General features: G+C 40.9%; 1 protein-coding gene across 1 annotated transcript in view; it reads left to right on the top strand.

The window, feature by feature from the left end:
- Positions 1-22,116, top strand: part of stab1 (stabilin 1) — a 260,057-nt gene extending 237,941 nt beyond the window's left edge. Inside the window, exons 61-69 of the mRNA XM_078543330.1 lie at positions 774-907; positions 2,698-2,863; positions 2,997-3,103; positions 3,188-3,307; positions 3,800-3,952; positions 17,109-17,210; positions 18,317-18,457; positions 19,303-19,422; positions 21,014-22,116. Coding sequence (XP_078399456.1) covers positions 774-907; positions 2,698-2,863; positions 2,997-3,103; positions 3,188-3,307; positions 3,800-3,952; positions 17,109-17,210; positions 18,317-18,457; positions 19,303-19,422; positions 21,014-21,067 — 1,097 coding nt within the window. The 3' untranslated portion in view covers positions 21,068-22,116. The remainder of the gene's footprint in view (positions 1-773; positions 908-2,697; positions 2,864-2,996; positions 3,104-3,187; positions 3,308-3,799; positions 3,953-17,108; positions 17,211-18,316; positions 18,458-19,302; positions 19,423-21,013) is intronic.
- The last annotated feature ends 929 nt before the right edge of the window (positions 22,117-23,045 follow it).

The following is a 23,045-nucleotide window of genomic DNA, read 5'->3' as shown; positions in this document are numbered from 1 at the left end:
GAAACGACTTGCTAGGCCAGTCAATGGACAGTTAAGAGTCAACCATATTTCTGTGGGTCTGTAGCCACATATAGAACGACAGGTTTCCTTTCTTAAAGGACATTTGTGAACCAGTTAGGTTTTTCTGACAATCCAATGGTCACCATTAGCAATACTAGATCTTTATTGTTGATTTATTTAATTAACTGAATTCAAGTTCACAAATTATCATGGTGGGATTTGAAGTCATGTCTTCGGAATAATAGCCATAACAACCATCTAAACTTGCAAAGTCACAGGTCCATGCTCAGTTCTCAGCTGGGAACAGTGCAAAGTGAAGTCTAATTGGTCTTATTTTCCCATCCAAGGGAATAAATTTAACGAAGATTTTCCCTTTCCTGCTTAAAGCTCGGTAATCCATGCTGGAAGTGCAAGTGCATGGCTATCAGATGAGATAAGGATTGGGCTTGGCGGTGATGCCCACCGAGGCTGAATAGGCTGCTGATAATTCAGGCTGTATCTGGCTCACTAGTGAACAAAAGGCATTTGAGTGAACTACCAATAAACCGCTGGCATACACAGTGCTGTCCCAAAATAATGCAAGGTTGTAACCAGCAGTTTTCTGTGTTAATATTCTTAGTTTACCTGATTGTACAACATCTAGGAAGCAGTTCTCTTGGAGTTTTCATGGGAATAATAACAATTCAGGAGTTAAAGTCATATCACAGTCATTTTGTGAAATAACCATCAGCCATTTAGATCTATGTACGTAGCAATGTTGTTCATTTTTCCAGATAAAACAGCTGGAGTATACCATTTGCAGTCACCCAATGGGAAGTACAAATTTACCTTTGAAGGTGCAGCAGCTGCCTGCAGTGATGAGGGGGCTACTCTGGCAAGTTTTGATCAACTTGCTACCGCCCAGCAGGTAAATATCCATACAAACAGAGTATTATGCAGAGGTCAATTTTACATGTGTGTGTGCCTTAAATTACATTTTTATTCAGTGGTACAGAGTTATTCCCTACCTCAGGTAAATGTGCTCAATCATATTTACATGTTGATTTCAACTGGAATTTATGGAGTGCTGCCAACGAGGAAGTAGCCCAACAGAAACACAAGGGCAGTTTCCTTTCAGGAGCCCTGCAATTACCCCTCGATGGATCCTGCTGGTGGTAGTGTCTCACTATCTTCATGTATCATTCTCCTTTTATTTTTCCCTCAGATTTTCTCTTCTTGTTCTTCCTTGCCTAAAGATGACTATATTGACACATGATTCCATGAATGGCAGTAGCCCTTTAGGTCCTTGGCCAAGTGACCATTCTTTGAGTGAGACAGGCCAGTGAATGGTGACAGGTTTTTTATCATAGGGTGGGTGGGACATCATTGTTGAGCCTGGTCCAGTCTTCAGTTATGAAGAGTTCAATCAGGTGCAGCTGAATAGCTATATTTAGCAGAATCTGGGTATTGTTTCCATTGCTAGGTTGGAGGTGCTGAGAGTACGTCCTGGCTGAGATCGGTGCCCCTACAGCCGGGGTGTACAAGTCTTTATGAGCTGCATAGGTACCTCGGGGGATCAAAAATGAAGTTAAAATCAATGTTCCCATTAATGTGCATATATCTCAAGCTTACTAATTCTAACAGGTCTTGACATGCTAATATATGGTGCATACATTAGCGCTTAAAAAAGCACTGTACAGACCTCCAGGTCCATGAAATTCAAGCAGAGCAAGCCAACAAATATAACCAAGCACAACCAGGACAAAATAAGGTTTTGAGGCTGGACTCAGGCCGCACTTGGCCCTGGAGCTGCTCTCCCTCACACAGTGCTGTTAATGCTAGCCGTTAGGAAGGTTCTGTGCTCTTCCCTATTTTTCCTTTATTTCACTTTGTGTCTTCCAAAGAGTTTTGAATCTATCCATTTGTTTTTCCACAACTGCAATGTGATGGCCACAAAGTTACGCTTTCAGCATGAAGCCTACAAGGCAGCACATCAATTCTTCATGTACTTGCATACACTTTTAGTTTTTGAAGTGTACAAGATTATCAGAGGATATTCCACATAATGGTTAAATATACTGCTAGAGTAAATCTGTTAAAAGAAAACCTGTGAAGAAATCAAAAGCTGCAGAAGGCTTCATGCAGAGTGTTAACCGTGTTGAGAAACTATTGAGCTCATTTGTGATCGGAACACTAATGGTTTTATGGGACCACTAATGGTTTTATGGGACCACTAATGGTTTTATGGACTGCAATAATCAACAGTAATCCATGATACGATCAGTAATAAAAGTAATATGGCACTAAAACATAATCAATATCAGATATCCTTTTCAGAAGCACAGACTGCAGTTAGTGCAGTGAGAGTTAAATGGTTTATTGTGAGCTATATTACTTGTTTTAAAATATAGTAAAGATAACATAGATTAAGTATAAGATATCTCTACAATTAACTGCCAACAAATTGGTAATAAAGCTGAAGTATCCATCGATCCTGCAGCAACTGGGTGACAGAATATTAGTTCCCTGTAATTAAATTGGCTCTTCATGAAAAATAAAAAGAAAATACTGGGATGGTGGAACTCAGAAATAAAAACAGAAAAGGCTGGAAATGCTCAACACATCAGGCTGCACCAATAGAGAGAGAAACAGAGTTTTCAGGTACATGACCTTTCTTCATGAGCTATTTAACAGTTGTTTCTTTGATTTATCCTGCAGTTTGGTTACCACCTGTGCATTGTTGGATGGATGGCTGATGGAAAGGCAGGGTATCCCACAACCCATTCAAACCCTAACTGTGGCTCCAGCAAGATTGGCATCGTTGATTATGGAATCCGATCAAATCTCAGTGAGCTTTGGGATGCCTACTGCTTTCGAGAGCAAGGTAAGCAAGGAATTCAATACATTCCTTGGCCAAGTTTCTAATTTTTTTCTAAATAGAACAATGCAGTATTTGATTTGCAAAATCTTTAAGGCACACTAATTAGTTGGTATTTTCTGGCACAATTACTTCATAGATATTCAGTGTGTATGTAAGGAAGGCTTTATGGGTGATGGTTACTCCTGCAATGGGAACCTTGTGGAAGTGCTCGCCAGTTACTCCAATTTTTCAGTCTTTTATTCTGTAAGTATTTTTCCTGCATAACTTAATTATTCTTTTTACAAGTGTGGGCAACAGTTTGTATTATTATTTTCTCTTTCTTGTTAGAAATTGTTAGATTATGCCAATGCGACTGAAGAAGGAATGGAATTCCTAGAATTCCTGTCAGATGAGACAACCAGTGAAACTTTGTTTGTGCCCTTAGATTCTAGTTTTGGAACAAATGAGGTAAGAAATTTTGTTTCCTGAACAGTTCCTTCCTGCTCAAAACAAACCAAATATACAATTATTGAGGACGGAAGTGTCTTGGAATTTCGTTAACAATTGGCTATGCTTGTTAAAGGACTCACCTGTTTGTGGCTGAGAGAGGATTGTAAGCTAGAGTGTCGGGAACACTTTCTGCTTGTCTTCAGGCAAAACCATGGGATCTTTAACACCCACTTTTGCCAGCAAACAGTGCCTTAATTTAATGACTCAGCTTAAAGGCATTATAGAAACGCAAGTTGTCATTGTTAAAGGAAAGCATCTCCAGCAATGAAGCATTCCCTCAGTGCTTAATTGACATGACAGGTTAGGTGGTGGGCTAGGATGTAGGACATGAACTTATAGTCCTCTGCCTTGAAGTCTAATACAAACTGAGCCAGTCTTACAATTATAGATAATTGTAATTGCAAAACTCTGGTGCAAGATTAATACTTAACAATTTCTAATTGTATCTAGACCTTACCATGGAGGGATCTTGAAAACCACATCTCCAGGAACAATAGTTTTATTTACTATGATGAGTTGAGTGATGATACACTCATTTCATCCAGGCTAGGATATGATCTTCTCATTGTTGAAACTGGACCTGCAAATCAGAGCCTCCTCAATGTAAGTGATATATTAGAGTTTTTCTATTAAAAGACAAAACCTGCTGGCTATTCATTTGAAAAGCCCATGCACATTTCAAAACTAGTTCTAGCAGTAACACATGTAAATTAAACATTGCTGTGTTCTTTTTGTTTGCCACATGGCAGATTTTCAGAATGTTGATGATGTTGAGCAAGGTACAGTTACAAAATGAAAGTGTTCCTACTGTTTGTGAAAATCAATGATTCTTAGTCTTGCAAACAGGCTTCCTGGAAGGTAGTTTTCTTTTAATTGACCTTCAGCTGAGCTGCACTCCTTTGTTAATTTTACAATATTTTCACATATAGAAAAGCAAACTTAGTGAGGATTTCAAAGGTAATTTGCACCTTAATCCTGTACTAAAAAAAAGCTACACATCCCGGAAATCTGAAATAAAAACAGAAAATGCTGGAATTATACAGAAGGTCAGTCAGCATCTGTGAAGAGAAGAGAATGGTGTCAGCTTTTGGGTGTACCATACAAACTGCACTCTAAATGTATAGGCATATTCCCAGAACAGAAAAATGAAATATAACAAAACCTCTTTATTGGATGGAAGAGAAATAATTTTTTTATTCATTTATGGGATATGGGCATTGCTGGCGAGGACAGCAATTATTGCCCATCCCTAATTGCCCTTGAGAAAGTGGTAGTGAGCTGCCTTGTTGAGCCACTACAGACCATGGGCAGAATTTTACAGTCGGCGTGTGGGCGTGCGCCCAACACTCCGGAACGTGAAATGACGCGCAATGACATCGGGTGTGCGTCGTTCGGTGGGCACCCGCTAGAGTCAGCTGCTTGCAAACTGATAATTGAAAGGCCTATTAAGGCTATTAACTAGATAATTAACCTTAATTTATGCTGCCTGTCCAACCTTACGGTTGGCGGTCAGGCGAAAAGTCCAAGAGACCTTTACGTTTTTTAGGAAACCTCATCCACGAGCAGGATGAGGTTTCCTAAAGCTATTACAAATTAAATAAAAATTTTCCTTTGAAATTAAAAACATGTTCCATCTCATGTGACACTGTCACATGAGGGGACATGTTTCATTGAATTTTAATTGTATTTCATAATTTTTTCAAAAGGCGTTTCAATCTCCCTGAGGCAGCACAGGTAGCACTCAGCACTAGCACTCGCAATCCACGTTGCGTGAAATTGCGGTGCACAGCCAATCGGGGGCGGCAGTTGGCTCCGTGACCACACCCGCCCGCCCGACGAATGGAAAGTCGTGGCCCATGTGGTGTAGATACATGCAAAATTCTGGATTTTGACCCAGCAAAAGTGAAGGAACGGCGATATATTTCCGAGTCGGGATGGTGAGCGGCTTGGAAGGGAACTTCCAGGCAGTGGTGTTCCCATGGTTAAAATTTTTACCTTGGCGAGTGGCCACACGCCTGACCGCTCGAGCATAAAATAACATGCGTTGACATCGGGCAAAAGTCCCGTCAATGCTCGCCCCCCTCGCCCTCCTCCCGCCGTCCGTACAGGCCCGCCAGCATGAAATCGCCTCCCAGCCGCGATCGCGGGTGGCCCGTCGGCTTCCCACCCGCCGCCGCCTGCCCCCGCCGAGCCCGACGAACAAGGGCTAATTTCTGTCCCATGTATCTGCTGCACTTGTTCTTCTAGGTGGTTGTGGTCGTAAGTTTGGAAGGTGCTGCCTAAGGAGGCTTGGTGAGTTTCTGCAGTGCATCTTGTGGATGGTACAGTGGATGCTGCCACTGTACATTGGTGGAGGAGGGAGTGAATGTTTGTGTATGTGGTGCCAATCAAGTGGGTTGCTTTGTCCTGGATGGTATCAAACTTCTTGAGTGTTGTGGGAGCTTTACTCATCAAGGCAAGTGGAGAGTATTCCATCACACTCCTGACTTTCTGCCTTGCAGATGGTGAACAGGCTTTGGGGAGTCAGGAGGTGAGTTACTCAGCGTAAGATTCCAAGCCTCTGACCTGCTCTTGTAGCCACAGTATTTATATGGCTAGTCCAGTTCAGTTTCTGGTCAACTGTAACTCTCAGGATGTTGATAGTGGGGGATTCAGCGATGGTAGTGCCATTGAACGTCAAGGGCTGATGGTTAGATTCTGTCTAGTTGGAGTCGGTCATTGCCTGGCACTTGTGTGGCGCGAATGTTACTTGCCACTTGTCAACCCAAACCTGGATATTGTCCAGGTTTGCTGCATTTGGACAAGGACTGCTTCAGTATCTGAGGAGTCACGAATGGTGCTGAACGTTGTGTAATCATCAGCAAACATCCCCACTTCTGACCTTATGATGAAATGAAGGTCATTGATGATGCAGCTGAAGATGGTTGGGCCTACGACATTATCCTGAAGAACTCCTGCAGTGATGTCCTGGAACTGAGATGATTGACCTCCAACAACCACAATCAACTTCCTTTGTGCTAGGTATGGCTCCAACCAGCAGAGAGTTTTCCCCCTGATTCCCATTGACTCCAGTTTTGCTAGGGCTCCTTGATGCCACACTTGGTCAAATGCTGCCTTGATGTCAAGGGCAGTCATTCTCACCTCACCTCTGGAGTTCAGTTCTTTTGTCCATGCTTGAACCAAGGCTGTGATGAAGTCAGAAGCTGAGTGACCCTGGCGGAACCCAAACTGAACGTCAGTGAGCAGGTTATTGCTATGTTTGATAGTGCTGTTGTTGACCCCTTCCATCATTTTACTAATGATGGAGAGTAGATTAATGGGGCTGGGTTGGATTTGTCCTGCTTTTTGTGTACAGGACACACCTGGGTAATTATCCACATTGCCAGGTAGATGCCAGTGTTGTAGCTGTACTGGAACAGCTTGGCTTGGGGCATAGGAAGTTCTGGAGCACAAATCTTCAGTACTATTGCTGGAATATTGTCAGTGCCCATAGCCTTTGTAGTATCCAGTGCCTTCAGCCATTTCTTGATACTATGTGGAGTGAATTGAACTAGCTGAAGACTGGCACCTGTGATGCTGAAGACCTCTGGAGGAGGCCGAGATGGATCATCCATTCAGCACTTCTGGCTTAAGATTGTTGCAAATGCTTCAGCCTTATCTTTTGCACTGATGTGCTGGGCAAACGGCTGACTAACTGAGTGAAGGCTTAGAGTTTGGTGAGAGGGGAGTTCAGTGAAGTGGGAGAAGGAGTTGTTCTTTTAGTCTTTCTATCTTTCTCACCCCATAGAAATTGGTTCCTGCTCTATAATAGGGAAAGGAGCTAGCTGTTTGGTGAGTATCTGGTAAGTGGGTAAGTACTATTCTATCCCTAAGGTTTAAAATAGTACACAAATTGGTGGTAAAGTTAATAAAATATATAAGGAAACAACATAAATAAGTGATTAATATAAATTAAGTAATTATTTAACACACATTAACGATGGCAGGACAGGTATATGTCAAGGCTGCAGCTTATAGGAGCTCTTGGATAACATTGTGATCCAGGGCAAACACGTCTGCAGTAAGTGTGGCTTGAGGAACTTTGGCTCAGAGTCATTGAGCTGGAGGCTGAGCTGCAGACACTGCTACACATCAGGGAGGAGGAAAGTTACCTGGATACTTTATACAAGGAAGCAATCCCACCACTTAGGATAGGGTCTTCTGATTTGGTCAGTGGCCAGAGACAGGAGGGCGTGACTGCGAGTGAGGCAGGTAAGGGGATCCAGAGGGCAGAAGTACAGGAGTTTGTGCCTCTGCAAATGTCCAACAGGTTTGAGGTTCTCTCAGCTTGTTTGGATGAGAATAGGGCCTGTAAGGTGGATGAGCAAACTGACCATGGCACTGTGGTACAGGGAGCCATCCAAGGAGGGAGCAAAATGGAATGTACTGGTAGTAGGGGACAGTATAGTAAGAGGGGGTTGACACTGTTCTCTGTAGCAAAGAGTGAGAGTACAGGCGGCTTTGTTGCCTGCCTGGTGACAGGGTTCAGGACACCTGCTCAGGGCTGGAGAGGAACCTGCAGTGGGAGAGGGAGGATCCAGTGGTCATGGACCATGTAGGTACCAACAACATAGCCAGGCTGAGAAGGAGGCTCTGCATAGTCAGTATGACGAGCTAGGCACTAAATTAAGAAGCAGAACCTCATAGGTAATAATTTCTGGATTAATACCAGAGCCATGTGCAAATTGGCATAGGACAAATAAGATTAGAGAAATTAATGCGTGGCTCAAAGACTGGTATGGGAGAAGTGGGTTTCGGTTTGTGGGGCACTGGCACCAGTATTTGGCAAAGTGGGATCTGTACCGTTGGGATGCTCTACACCTGAGCCGTGCTGGGGCTGGTGTCCTTGCAAGTCTCCTAACTAGGGAAGTAAAGAGGGTTTTGAACTGAATAGTGGGGGCAAGGGATCAAATTTGCAAAGATGTGGTAAACCAAAGGGTAGAGACAAAGCAAGCAATATGGGAAATGATAATCAGACTGTAACATGAAGGGACAGAGAGTACAAATCTAAGAGTAACTCAGCAGATAAGCCTAGGTGCTACAAAAATAATAAAAGGTCAAAACTAAGGCTCTGTATTCAAACTCACATAGCATTCAAAACAAAACAGATTAACTTGTAGCGCAAATAGAAATAAATATGTATGATTTGATAGCCATTACAGAGACATGGCTACAGGATGACATAGATTGAGATTTGAATATTCAAGTGTATGTGACATTTAGGAAGGACAGGAAGTTAGGAAAAGAGGGGTGGCTCTGTTAATTAATGATGGTATTAGCACATTAGAAAGGGATGACCCAAGTTCAGAAAACCAGGATGTAGAAGCGGTTTGGGTTGAGTAGAAGCAGTTTGGGTTAAGATGAGGAATGATAAAGGCAAGAAGTCACTTGTGGGGGTGATGTATAGGCCCCGAATTGTAACTACACAGTAGAACAGTGTATAAAAGAAGAGATAATGGGAGCATCAATATATAGACTGGAAAAATCAGACAGGCAAAGGTAGCGTAGATGAGGAGTTCATAGAATGTTTTTGGGATAGTTTCTTAGAACAGCACATTCTGGAGCCAACCAGAGAGCAGGCTATAGTAGACCTGGTATTGAGCAACGAGATAGGATTAATTGATGACCTCCTAGTGAAGGCACCCCTAGGTAACAGCAATCATAATATGATTAAATTTTACATTCATTTTGAGGGAGAAACGAGTGCGTCCACGACTAGTATTTTAAACTTAAATAAGGGCAATTACGAGGGCATGAAAGCAGAGCTAGCTAAAGTAAACTGGCAAATGAGGTTAAGGGATATGTCAATAGAAGTTCAGTGGCAGACATTTAAAGCAATATGTCAGAATAAGCAGAATATATACGTTCCAATGAGAAAGAAAAGTTCCAAGGGGAGGGCCCACCATCCGTGGTTAACTAAAGAAATTAAAGACAGCATCAAACTTAAAGAAAAAGAATATAACTATGCAAAGATGGGTGGCAAATCAAAAGACTGGAAAGAATATAAAGAACAGCAAACAATGACAAAAAGATTAATAAGGAGTGAAAAATTAGAGTGTGAGAGAAAGCTAGCTGGTAATATAAAGACGGATAGTAAGAGTTTCTATCAATATTTAAATAAGAAAAGAGTTAACAAAGTGAGTGTTGGTCCTATAAAGAGTATGTCTGGGAAAGTATGGAGATGGCAGTTGAATTAAACAGATATTTTGCTTCGGTCTTCACTATAGAGGACACAAGTAACATCCCGGAAATAGCTGTAAATCAGGAAATGGGAGGGAGGATCTTGGAAAAATTACAATCAGCAGGGAAGTGGTATTGAGCAAATTGTTGGGGCTGTGGGCTAACAAATCCCCAGGCCCAGGTGGACTTTACCTTAAGGTCTTAAAAGAAGTGGCTGGTGAGGTAGTTGATGCACTGGTTTTAATATTCCAAAATTCCCCAGATTTCCATTAGATTAGAAAATAGCAAATGTAACTCCTTTATTCAAAAGGGGAGACAGGCAGAAAGCAGGAGACTATAGACCAGTTAGCCTAACATCTGGACACTTAGAAAAATTCAAAGCAATCGGGCAGAGTCAACATGGTTTTGTAAAAGGGAAATCAAGTTTAATTAATTTATCAGAGTTCTTTGGAGGAGTCACACATGCTGTGGATAAAGGGGATCCGGTGGATGTACGGTGCTTAGATTTCCAGAAGGCATTTGATAAGGTGCCACATCAAAGGTTATTGCAAAAAATAAAAGCTCATGGTGTAGGTGGTAACACATTGGCATAGATAGAAGATTGGCTGGATAACAGGAAGCAAAGAGTTTGCATAAATGGGTCTATTTCTGGTTGGCAGGATGTGACAAGTGGTGTGCCACAGGGATCAGTGCTGGGGTCTCAACTTTTTACAATTTATATAAATGACTTGGATGAAGGGACCGAAGGAATGGTTGCTAAATTTTGCTGCCAACACCAAGATAGGTAGGAAAGTAAATTGTGAAGAGGATGTAAGGAGGCTACAAAGTGACATAGACAGGTTAAGTGAGTGGGCAAAGACCTGGAAAATGGAGTATAATATGGGCAAATGTGAAATCGTTAATTTTGACAGGAAAAATACCAAAGAAACTTATTATATAAATGGTGAGAGATTGCAGAGCTCTGAGATTCAGAGGGATCTGGGTGTTCTAGTGCATGAAACACAAAAGGTTAGTATGCCACAGCAGGTAATTAAGAAAGCTAATAGAATGTTATAATTTATTGTGAAGGGAATTGATTACAAAAGTAGGATGTTATGCTTCAGCAGTACAGGGCATTGGTGAGACCACGCCTGGAGTATTGTTTACAGTACTGGTCTCCTTATTTAAAGAAAGATTTAAATGCGTTAGAAGCAGTTCAGAGAAGGTTTACTAGACTAATACCAGGAATGGCTGGGTTGTCTTATGAGGAAAGGCTGGACAGGTGAGGCTTGTATCCACTGGAATTTAGAAGAATAAGAGGTGACTTAATTGAAACTTTAAGATCCTGATGGGTCTTGACAGGGTGGATGTGGAGAGGATGTTTCTTCTTGTGGGAGAATCTAACACTAGGGGTCACTGTTTAAAAATAAGGGGTGGCTTATTTAAGACAGAGATGAGGAGAATTTTTTTCTCTCAGAGGGTTGAGAGTCTTTGGAACTCTCTTCCTCAAAAGGCGGTGGAAGCAGAGCCTTTGAATATTTTTAAGGCAGAGCTAGATGGATTCTTGATTAACAAGGGGATGAAAGGTTAACGGGGGTAGGCAGAAACGTGGGGTTGAGGTTCCATTCAGATCAGTCATGATCTTATTGAACGGCAGAGCAGGCTCGAGGGGCCGAGTGGCCTACTCCTGCTCCTAATTCGTATGTTCGTATGTATGTTTGTATGGGCTCCTCCATCATTTAGGATGGGGATATTTGTGGAGCCTCTCTCTCCATTGAGCTGTTTAATTGTCCACCACCATTCACGACTAGATATGGCAGGACTGCAGAGCTTAGGTCTGCTCCATTGGTTGTGAAATCACTTAGCTCTGTCTAGCACTTGCTGCTTATACTGTTTGGCATGCAAGTAGTCCTGTGTTGTAGCTTCACCAGGTTGACACCTCATTTTTAGGTATGCCTGGTGCTGCTCCTGGCATGCCCTCCTGCACTCTATAGTGAACCAGGGTTGATCTCCTGGCTTGGTGGTAATGGTAGAGTGGGGGATATGCCGGGCCATGAGATAACAGATTGTGGTTAAGTACAATTTTGTTGCTGCTGATGGCCCACAACGCCTCATGGATCTGCTGGATCTGTTCAAAATCTATCCCATTTAGCACATTGGTAATGCCACATAACATGATGGAGGGTATCCTCAATGTAAAGACAGGACTTCGTCTCCAAAAGGACTGCATGGCAGTCACTCCTACTGATACTGTCAAGGACTGATGCATCTGCGGCAGGTAGGTTGGTGAAGATGAGGTTACATTCAGATCAGCCATGATCTTATTGAATGGCAGAACAGGCTCGAGCAGACGAGTGGCCTACTCCTGCTCCTAATTTGTAGTTCATGTGTATGTTCGTATGGGCCCTTCCATCATGTTTTTCCCTCTTGTTGGTTCCCTTACCACTTGCCACAGACCCAATTTAGCAGCTTTATCCTTTAGGACTCAGCCAGCTTGGTCTGTGGTGGTGAAAAGACGAGACAAGACAAAAGGAAAAGATGGGAAGCATAAGAAAAATAATGCAGGACTTCTGAAAATAAAACATGAAATTCTGGCAATAGAGAATAAATCTCCTTGCAAAAGTAAAAAGTACAGAGAACAAACTCTCAAGCACAGGATTTTCCATTACATTTACGCCCTTCTGGATGTTGAGAGACAACCTACATCGAATAATGGGCCAAATCTTCTGGTCAGCAGAAATGCTACACGTATCGCTCCTGATTGCGGTGACCATTGCGTTCTTACCTTTTTGTGCCCTTCCAGCTGGGTCTTCCGATCCCAGCTGGAACAATAAAGCTTCAATGCAGCAATCCGGGAGAAGACTGTCAAAGCACAGTGGGAATGCCTACTTTTACGACATCAGCTGCAGTATTCAGGTAACTTTTTATAGGTCTCAAGATTTTCAGTGGGGATGGTGAGTGAGTGAGTTGGTGGGTGGGATGGGTGTGGGTAGTCTGGTTGGGAGTAGATGGGTTGGGGGATGGGTAGTCATGTCGGGGGTGGCTGTGCATGTGGGGGTGGTGGGTTGAGTTACAGTGTTAATCGCTGCGTTACACTAGGGGCAACATTTTCCCCCTATCAGGGGGGGATGTGCGGCAGCAGGCGGGGGCGGGCGGGTTCCCGATTGGCTATGCGGGTGGGGAGGGGGATTCCCTGAGCCCGGATTGCACTCTTTCGCGTTGCCTCAGGGAGACCGGCTCAGATTTGAAACTTAAAATAAACATGAGAAAAAAATTTTGCTGCCATGTCCCCTCATGTGACACTGTCACATGAGCAGGGACATGTTCATTCATGAAACCTCATCCCACCCGTGGATGAGGCTTCATGCTTTTTCAGAAGCCTGCCAGGGCTCCCGACCTTAAGGTTGGACGGGCAGGTCCATTAATGATTTCAATTAGTTTTTAATGGCCTTAATAGGCCGTTGACAGGTCGGCAGGCGAGCAGCCAACTCGGCTGCGTGCCCGCTGACCTGAAAATCTAAATGACACGGGGTGACGTTGGGACGCACGCTGATGTCACCCCACATCATTTTATGCGTTAACGAGTGGGCCCCGCCCCCCCCGAACAGAAGATTCTGCCCTAGAGATCAAAAAGTGTAACATTTTTAGGGTACTCATTCAGGTAAGTAGCGCGTATGTAGCCCAAGCCCCTAACCCTGAGCTGAGGGTCTTGGGCATTTAGGGAGTGGCACCGGTAACACGTATCAGCCCATCAGAAGTTTAAACTTCCCAGGCAATAAAAGTGCATGTGCACACATCAGGGCTCCCCGATGGGTTCCAACATGCACCAGCAGCATAAATTCAGTGCATCACCGCTCCTGATTCTGGAAGATCTAGCCCATCTTTCTTAACTGGCATTCTGGCTAGTAATTGTGCCATTTTACTATATTCTGTTGAAGAGCATTCTGCTGATTCTTCACACTGTGCTTTACTTCCCAAATTGACCACATTGTCCAGTCATATTTTACCACTAATTTCCCTGACTGAATGCTCCATAGAAGGCGAAATTCCCAATGAAACAGTCCCTAGTAGAGCACAGCATTCAAAATATGCTTTAAAGACAAGTTTATTTTACAACCCAATACTCTGTATTGCACACCTGGCCTGGATCATTTTACTCGGAGGCTTTTCTGCAATCAACAAAGAAAGGTACCCAAAAAACAGACAAATTGGTGCACATACACAGTGAGCAAAATTACTGCTTGATTTTTTTCATTTTCCAGTTACAAAACTTACGCAGATTCTTTCTATGGCTCTGTGATTGTGTGCTCCCAGCAATGAGTTATACTCACAGGAAATGCAGTTCAGGTGCATAGTCTGTGACTTCTGATCTATTCATTTTAATATTAATTTTAATGGACAAAAAAAAAGTCACAGGCTCATGACTTACAATTTCCTGCCATGAGCTTGGCTCCCAGCTGGGAGTTCTAGATCTCAAACTGGCCTCTTATGTGTTGTTGAATCTCAATTTTGCCCTCACTTCACTTTTGACATAATTTATATATGTAAATCAGTAACATATTTGAAGAGCTATTTGGCTGGGAATTTGCTCACATATTTATTACATCCCCTATCCGGTAGGGTAAATGCAATGCTGAAAGGAATTTCAAACCAATTCACGATTCAATAGGAAAGATTATGTCAGTTGCAAACCTTAACTTATTTTGCTTAGCAATAGGACTTTAGTGGCTGACAACATAACTATTATTTAAGGGCTGCTTTTCTTCAGTTTGAGTGATGATTTATAAGTTAGGCTCTGAAATTTAGAACATACAAATAAGGACAGGAAAAAGATCTCCTTGCCTATCAAACCCATTCCATCTGGCTATGGTGCAACTTCTGCATATTGTCAACCCATCCTGCAACCTCCTACCACCACTCGCAACCATCCCCGCCCCCATCAAATCCCCCCACCACCACCTGAGGAGACCACATTGCTTGGAAAACAACCACCAATGACTCCAAAAAGTCTCTGCTTTTCTAAAGTAAAAAACTCCAGATCTCCAAGCCTATCCTGGTAGATGAAGACCCTTAAACTAGGTATCGGTCCTATTTTCTGGGTTTATATCTCCTGTCACGTGATGGGAGCCAAACTAGATACACTATTATAGATGTATTCTAACCAAGGACATAAACATAGAAAGAATAGCGTTTTTAGATTTTTTTACTTAAATAATCCTGGCAGTATACCCTAACACCTCAATGTCTTTTGCAATTGTCTCACTTCAGTGGTCATGGACACTCCATGATTTGTGCAATACAACCACCACCACCCCCCAGGACCTTCTCTTGCTTAGCAGCCTTGAACACACAACCCTGTCGAGTATATATATATGCTTAGCATGGCCCCTACCTGATTGCATCATGCTACGTTAATCTATGTTAACAGACATTTGCCAGTTTCAGACCCATTTCCTCATCCCATCAAGCTTTCTGTAATTTTTATTATCTAAGTTTTTGAACCCTTAGCTATCTTTGCGCCATCCATAAACCCGGATAGTTTCCCTGACACCTTCATCCAGTTCATTGTTAAAGATGAAGAAGAGTAATATCCCCAACACCAAGTTCCACTTGTGACCAGACCTCACACAGCCCAAAGGCAGCCTTCTGATCCCACAAGGCTCAACCCTGCACTCACCTTGCCCTACACTTGTAGAGTGGTGCTCCTCAAGCTATATATAACTAATTGTCTCTCTCTAATGGAGAGAGAGATGCCTCTGGTCCTTTGCGGAATATGGCTAACTACTTACTTAGTCTTTTACGTGACACTTTGTCAAAAGTTTTTAGAAGATCAAGGTACACCATGCTGACCAGCCTTCCAAGATCCATCAACTTTATATCGTCTTCAAAAATCCAACCAAGGTGATGACAGATCCATCTTTCCCAGAAATTAAAGCGGAGTTTCCAAATAAACCTCTCTCCTTCAGGACTTGTAAATCCATCTCTAGCAGCTTACTTATGACAGAATTCAAACTAAAGTGTCTATAGTTTCCTAGTTCTGATTTGTTGCTCTTTAGAGTATAAGTCCATAGGAAAAATCCCAGAGCCTAAAAAGCTATCGTGTATAAGCAAGTATCTGTTACAGCATAGCCCTCATTTCATTGAGATATCTGCATTTCTTTTATGTCATTGGCTACGAACATTCAATGTGTTCATCTGTAATGTCTTCTTTTGTTATATTAGTGGAAGCACTAAGCCATTTCGCATGATATAATATCTCCACTAAAAAAGAATTTCAAATAAATGCAATGGTTACAAGTACATGCACATATCTCTGATGCTTACTATTCTGTACCTGTGCGAAATAAACACTGAATTAGCAGAGCACAGGAGATGAATGTAACATGGATCAAAGGTCTGGACCACTTTGTTGAATGAGACCATTCAGTCCTCAAATATTACTTGGATTAACAATGCAGCAATAATTGTTTTGCTAACTGAAAATGTAATAGAATCAGTCAAATATTTGACTAGTCAGTGTTTTATTGACAATGATTAAAGAGGAAGAAAAGTGTAGGAATCAAGCATGTTCCCACATAAATATTCCCTGATTGTGAGCCTTTGTACTTAAATCTAAACTTTTTAAAATAGAAATTCATTTTTAATGGTAGGACTGAGCACCTAGATTCTGCCATTTCATTTGGTGCCTTTACGTTGATGACAATGGATTATAGAGAAAAGAAAGTGAAGCTTTCTTGCAATGCATTAAAATCACTGACAATGACCAGAGTCTGTTTCTTTTTGTACATGATGTCTGCACAATTTTGGTGTTTTGTGAGAAATCTTCAAATTCATTTCTCTGTAACAAACTAAATTAAATGACTGTACCCAGCTACTGTCTCCTCAGGTAAAAAAAATACATTTCATAAGGTTAACTACTTATAATTTGTTAATGGCAGCAAGATGAACAATCAGCCAAGTTTTTAATGGACAAGTGCTTACATATAACACTTTTCTTCCCCTTTAACCAATCTCTATATTCTATCATATCATTAGCCTGATACAATGTCATGTTTGCTCTCAACAGAAACGATAGAATCATTAAAGCTTGTTTAATTATTTAATGAAGAGGAAAGATTAGTTGTAATTATGTGTGTTCTAACTATTATTTCCATTCCGATATGAAATCTACTGAGTAGTTTGCAATGACGAATAACTCATTTTTAAAATTTATGAATTATACAGTTTATTTTAAAACAAAATGTTGGAAATACACAGCAACTCAGGTAGTACTTTTGGAGAGAAACAAAGTTAAAGAACTATTAACTCTGCATCTTTCTCCACAGATACTGCCAGAATTCCTGAGTATTTCCAGCATTTTCATTTTTATTTCAGATTTTCAGTATCTGCAGTATTTTGCTTTTGCAATTTTTAAGTCAGGTCAGTGTTTTACTTTTTCCCCACAAACGGAGACTAGACTTAGGATAAAGACAGCGATGATAGTAATAACTCCAAATTTTTGGCTGTAATTTGAACAGGAATCAAATTTTTTGTTGAACTAACTCTACTTTCATAATGGCAGAGCTCAAAGCTTGTGAATGGCAGGCATATTTTGAAATGGGATATAGTTGCCAGCAATGGAATTATCCATGGCATAGAGGGACCTTTAACAACGCCTCATCCGGTAAGTGTTTCACAGAAGATTGTATTAAAACCAGCACAGACTGATAGCAGTGGAATGCTTCCCTTCTTTGTTTATACCGTAATGGGGTGTTGGGGGCAGTACATTCTCAATCAATTTTCTAGTAGATGTGAGGCTACAACACAAGGATAGACATAGTTCAAGAACTGTTATCAAGATTGAAGGTGATGTTTCAGTAACAACAGGCATCAATGCAAATACCTCATTATTGCAGCAGAAGCCCTTTTGGTTTAAAAGTTAAGGCATATTGCTGGAGATTGAATGCAGAGAACTTCTTCCTTCACCTAACCAGTGCTATGCATGATCTGGGAGCACTTGATAATGATACTTGGGAAGAAATTTTGAAAAAATGTTCCATTTCACATTATTGATATTCCCTACCTTAAGCACACTGCAATCCACCCTTCAGTTTAAATAGATTAATGGGGTAAACCATACACCCATTTCACATAAAACGGAGCCACTATGAATGGCCAGTAATACACTGTTTGTGAACTGGGCCACAGATTGAAAGTTCCTGCTGTCAAACCCAGCCTCAGCTGCAACTTGCACTTGGGGCCTCTTCCAGATGATGAACTGACTCAGCTGGGACAATTACCTGTAATACCAACAGAGACAAGGTGCCAAGTGAGAGAAGGGAAGAAATGAAAAGTCAGGAGTTTCCATTCAGATCCCACTTCTACACGAACTATTGACTGGCCATGGACCAACAATAGCGAAAACCAATAAGATGTCTTCAGTCATCCACCTGTTCCCTCACATGGTCAAGCATACATGTTCTGGGAGATAGTGCAAACCATAAAAAGCTACAAATTCAAATAGGGACTCTTTGTCGAGAAGACAATCACTTGTAATCTGATTTAATATTTGGGCTTTTATTCTTGTTCTTAATTTGATAAAATTAATAATTAGGGAAAGTTTTCATTAGTCTCTCTAAATATCTCTAAGGATACTCGCTTTGATATTAGATCTTTAAATCTTGTATGATGTTACAAGAACTCTATCCTATAAGAAATGTACTTGTGATTTTGTAACTGCTTTTGTAAATGTGAAAAGTCTTGCTAATTAGCAAAACCCTTGTGTTACAGGTTATAGCTTCTGCAAAGTCATCCCATGGTGTCCTTGGTGCAACATTGCTTCTAGGATTGGGATGTTTGATTGCTGCTATAGTTGGGTTGAGTTTTTATCTCCGACGCAGGAATGAGGGTTTCCAATTTCAATACTTCAAGGTATGTCAAATTAAATTGTAATCTGATCACTTCCTGGCACTGCTTCTTCGCAGCCCAAGCCCATGTTTGTTTTTTTTTTAAATAAATTCCTCCCTGGAAAGGGGAGAGGGGGAGAAAGGTTGAAATAACCTCCCCCGCAAGCCCATGTTGATGTGCAGAATCACAAGAGTACTAATCTAGAATAACATGCATGGATGCTCAGAGACTTGAGGCATGATTTTCTTCATTGGCTTCAGGACCCTGACATAAGGGTCAATTTGAGGTTCAGAAGTCAGCACTGTATGGGAAACAGTCACCTGGCAGCAATTTTCCCCAAAATTGGCCAATTAGTTCTCACTGCTATCAGGCTCTCTGGTGCAATCTTTGTTTAAAGTAAAACCTTTAGTATTGCTTATAGCATAGCAGAGTTTCATTTATGTTCCATCAAATTCCAACTTGCTGAATGCTGTGGGACTAATTGCCTTAAAAGTTGATTCAAAATCTGAAAGAGGAAATAAAATACTCATGCTTCGTACTAGTAAGCTGCAGAATTTCAAGTTCTGAATTGCAGAAGTATTCTTGTCCACACATTGGAGTTCCCAGGCCTGGGCCCTGTCAATTTGCAACTAAGCTGTTTAAATTTGGATAAATCTGGCTAGTCCCGACTGAGAAAACATTGTGCACTCCTTACAGGGCAAGGTTGAAGCCTTCCAAGCAACTTGATTTGGAGACTGAAACACGATAATGAATTTCTAAAAGTCAGGTATCCAACTGACCGAAAGGGTTGGGGCAGTGGAATTCTGTGTATGGCAAAATTAATTTAAGACAAAAAAATGAAACAAATTTTAACTTGTGTCTATTATTAGGCCAATGACGATGATGGTATGGGCTTCAGGCCAGAGGACAACCCTGCTTTGGTTTCTGTGCCAAATCCAGTTTACGGCGCTTATGGTGTAGTTACAGATAGCACCATCGAGCCATTTGAGGTAAGCAGGCACTAAACGTACACAGGGTACACAGAGTGGTTTTCATTAAATGTTGCATAGCATCTTGGATGGAAGTTAAAAGACAGAATTGTTTCTTTGGGAGAAAATATGAAGAATTTATGAGAAAAACTACTTTAATTCCCTTTATTATAATTCACCTTGAATAATCAACAAGGCATTTGTAATAAGTCCCCAAGACTTGATCAAATAGCTTAACAAAAGCATCATGTCTTTCCTGCTACTTGTACAGCAAAGTGATTCAAAATATGATGAGTGATCAAGAAATAAGAACCAGGGAAAAGGAGGTGGTTTGAAGTGTTACCATTAGCATGCTTAAGATATTGCACAGTTTCAAATGGATTGTTGCTGATCTCTGTCCGAGATGCGAGAGGAGCTCCCACACATTTGAGGGTTCATCACTTGAATGACTTGTTTCAGCCTATTGGGGGTGCAGGACCAGAAGGACATACCCGAAGGTATGTTTTTACAAATCATTGAAGGGTGCAGGATAAGCTGAGAACACAGTTAATAAAGCAGATGGAATCCTGGGCTTTATAAATAGGGGTACAAAAGCAAGGAAGTTATGATAAATCTTTATAAAACACTGGTTTGATTTCAACTGGAGTAGTGTGTTCAGTTCTGGGCACCACCCTTTCGGAAGAATATGAAGGCATTAGAGAGGGTGTAGAAAAGAGTCATGCAATTGGTTCCATGGATGACAAATGTCAGTTAAATGGATAAATTGGAGAAGCAGCTTGGAGAAGATTGAGAGGAGATTCAATAGAAGTGTTCAAAATCATGCAGAGTCTAGAGAGAGTAGATTGGGAGAAACTATTCCCATTCGTGGGAGGATCGAGAACCAGAGGACACCGATTTAAGGTGATTAGCAAAAGGAGCAATAGCGACATGAGGAGAAACTCTTTTTCTTTTTTCATACACTGAGCAGTTAGGATCTGGAATGCACTGCCTGAGAGCACCGTGGAGGCAAATTCAACCACGGCTTTCTAGGGAATTGGCTCATAGTCCTACAAATCTTTCTTCAGACAATGGGGAAAAAGACAGGGGAATGGGTACTAGGTGAATGTGCTTGCAAATAAGCGGCACAGACACAATGGTTGAATGGCCTCCTTATGTACTGTAACCATTCCATAAATCTACACAACTGACTCAAGTGTGAAACGCCTGTTCTACGTGATGTTAGGGAAGACAGCTATCAAGAGAGAGGATATTTAATATGACTTCTAATTATGATGTTATTGAAATAACAGGACACTTAGTGAAAGACTTATTCCAGGATTTGAAGCACAAACTCCCTAACTGTCTGACAGGTAGGGGTAAGCAATGGACAACATCAGATTTACCTGCAACTTGTTTTCACTAGCAAAACCAGATCCTAAATAAAAGCAACATTTATGTATGTATAAATAACAACTGCATTTATATTACTTGCATTAGCATTGAGGTCCAATCCAATCATTGTTAACATAATAAAATATAAAGGTGTATTGTTTAAGCATATTGCCCTGAACAAAAACAGGACTCCACATTATAAGAATTTGCTGATTTTTAAAAATTTTGTCTTTAAATACAGGGCAATGATGAATATGGATATTATTCAGATACGCAGAACATTCTACAAGACTGAGAAGCCAGGCGTCACTGCTTTTTACTATTGCTCATACTGTACAATTTTTAGTGCAGTGTATGATGATGCTATGGGGGCAAAAAAAACAGGAACAAAGGGTAGGCTCCGACTGAGGGACTGACTGTACAATAGTAATGAAAAAGAAGAATCTTTGGACTTGGTGCCTGATTACTTTTTGAACTGATGCGTGGGCTCACTGCTGGTGTCATCAAGGAACATGTGGAACTCACCCACTGAATTGCATTTTCAGTGCATTTTTGCAATAGTCAGGTGACTCTAGAAAGACTGAAAATTTATTTTTTCATTTTGTACTAATAGGCAAAGATAACATTGTTTATATATATAAAGTTGTTATACTCATCTTTTTACAAGTAGATGTGTAAGGAGGACATTGTATTCTTCATTTTTTTGACTACTTTGAAATATGGAATATATGCAAATGATTGATTTGTCATTTCTTTCCAACGTGTTAAAAGTACATTAGGAGGAGAATCATATAGATAAAGACAGCAAATGGTGGAATTGCTCAGCAGGTCTGGCAGAAATTAAAAGAGAAAGCCATGAGTTACATTTTGATTTGAGAACTTTCAGTAAAACAGTTTTGATGAAGCTCTACCCAAAATACGAACTGATCATTTCTGCTCTCAGACGCTGATAGCCTCATTATGTACTGCCTGTTTTTATTTCAAACTATTAACATTTTGCAGTTTGTGTCCTACTAAAAATACCTATTATAATGTCCTTTTGCTCAATCTAGTTTTGAATTCTGTTTCAAAAGCCAGAGTGTTTGCTTAACATGAGTGGAATAGCCTATTGAAGGAGCAATGAAAATTATATACATTGAAGAAATATAAACTTCATAATGTGGATTTTATCCAGCAATTAAAGCACTGAGAAACGGATGGTTAATGGCTATTGAAATCACGTTAAGCAGGCCTGAGTCATCAATGCTTCATTTTTCCAAAAAAGCAAGGCCTGTTGTATATCATGTTTATATCAGACATCAAATTCTTCGCAAGAAAATGAAAATAAATGAGTTTTTAATATAACTCTCTGCATGAATGTTTTGTTTTCCAGGACTCAACCATGATGATTAACAAGGGCTTCAGGCTAGGTGACGTAGATCTCCCAGCTGTTACACTCTAGAGTTAGGCCTGAGGTCACAGTTCTTTGGGACCGGTGGTCCATTAGAATTGGTAATACAGTACGCTCGCTGAACTAACATTTTGCATATATTAGAATGTACCACTGGGTGGCAGTATTTCCAAACATTATCTGTTAGCTTATTACACGCATCACCATGTTAAATTTATAGCGTAAGTATTGGTGTTAAAAATCACATTACACCATGAAATTTTACTGCCTATCGCTAATGCTTGGAGTGATACAGTTGATGCAAGACTCTAGAAATTAGGTGCCCTGCATATTTAACAATTATGGTTAAAGACATAAGTAACAACACTTTTTTGTAAACAGGCCATGGAGTAAGGACTGACTTTAATGCACAGTATTTTAAATTCAAAGATTATTTGTATTGAGAACTTTCATTATTCAATATGAAGCTTCACAACTGAACTACTCAGCCAACCGGATAAACATAGATGATTAAAGCAAAATACTGCGGATGCTGGAAATCTGAAACAAGAACAGAAAATACTGGAAAAACTCAGCAGATCTGACAACATCTGTGGAAAGAGAAACAGAGTTGACATTTCGAGTCCGTATAACCCTAAAGAGCTAAAGAGAATTAGAAATGTGATGAAATTTATACTGTTTAAGGGGGTGGAGTAGGTGAAGCTGGATAGAAGGCCAGCGATAGCTGGGGGCAAAGAAGAGATAGACAAAGATGTCATGAACAAAAGGACAAAGGGAGTGTTAATGGTGGTGGTGAGGGCTAAAAAAAGTGCTGTTAGTGGCAAAGGTAAGAAAGCAGAACGTGATAATAGCAGAACAAGGGTAAGCTCTCTGAAAAGAACAT

This window comes from Cetorhinus maximus, chromosome 6 (genome assembly GCF_964194155.1).
Source record: "Cetorhinus maximus chromosome 6, sCetMax3.hap1.1, whole genome shotgun sequence".
NCBI classification, from domain to species: Eukaryota; Metazoa; Chordata; class Chondrichthyes; order Lamniformes; family Cetorhinidae; genus Cetorhinus; species Cetorhinus maximus.
The sequence above is the reverse complement of the archived record's forward strand: the minus strand, read 5'-3'. Positions and strand labels throughout refer to the sequence as shown.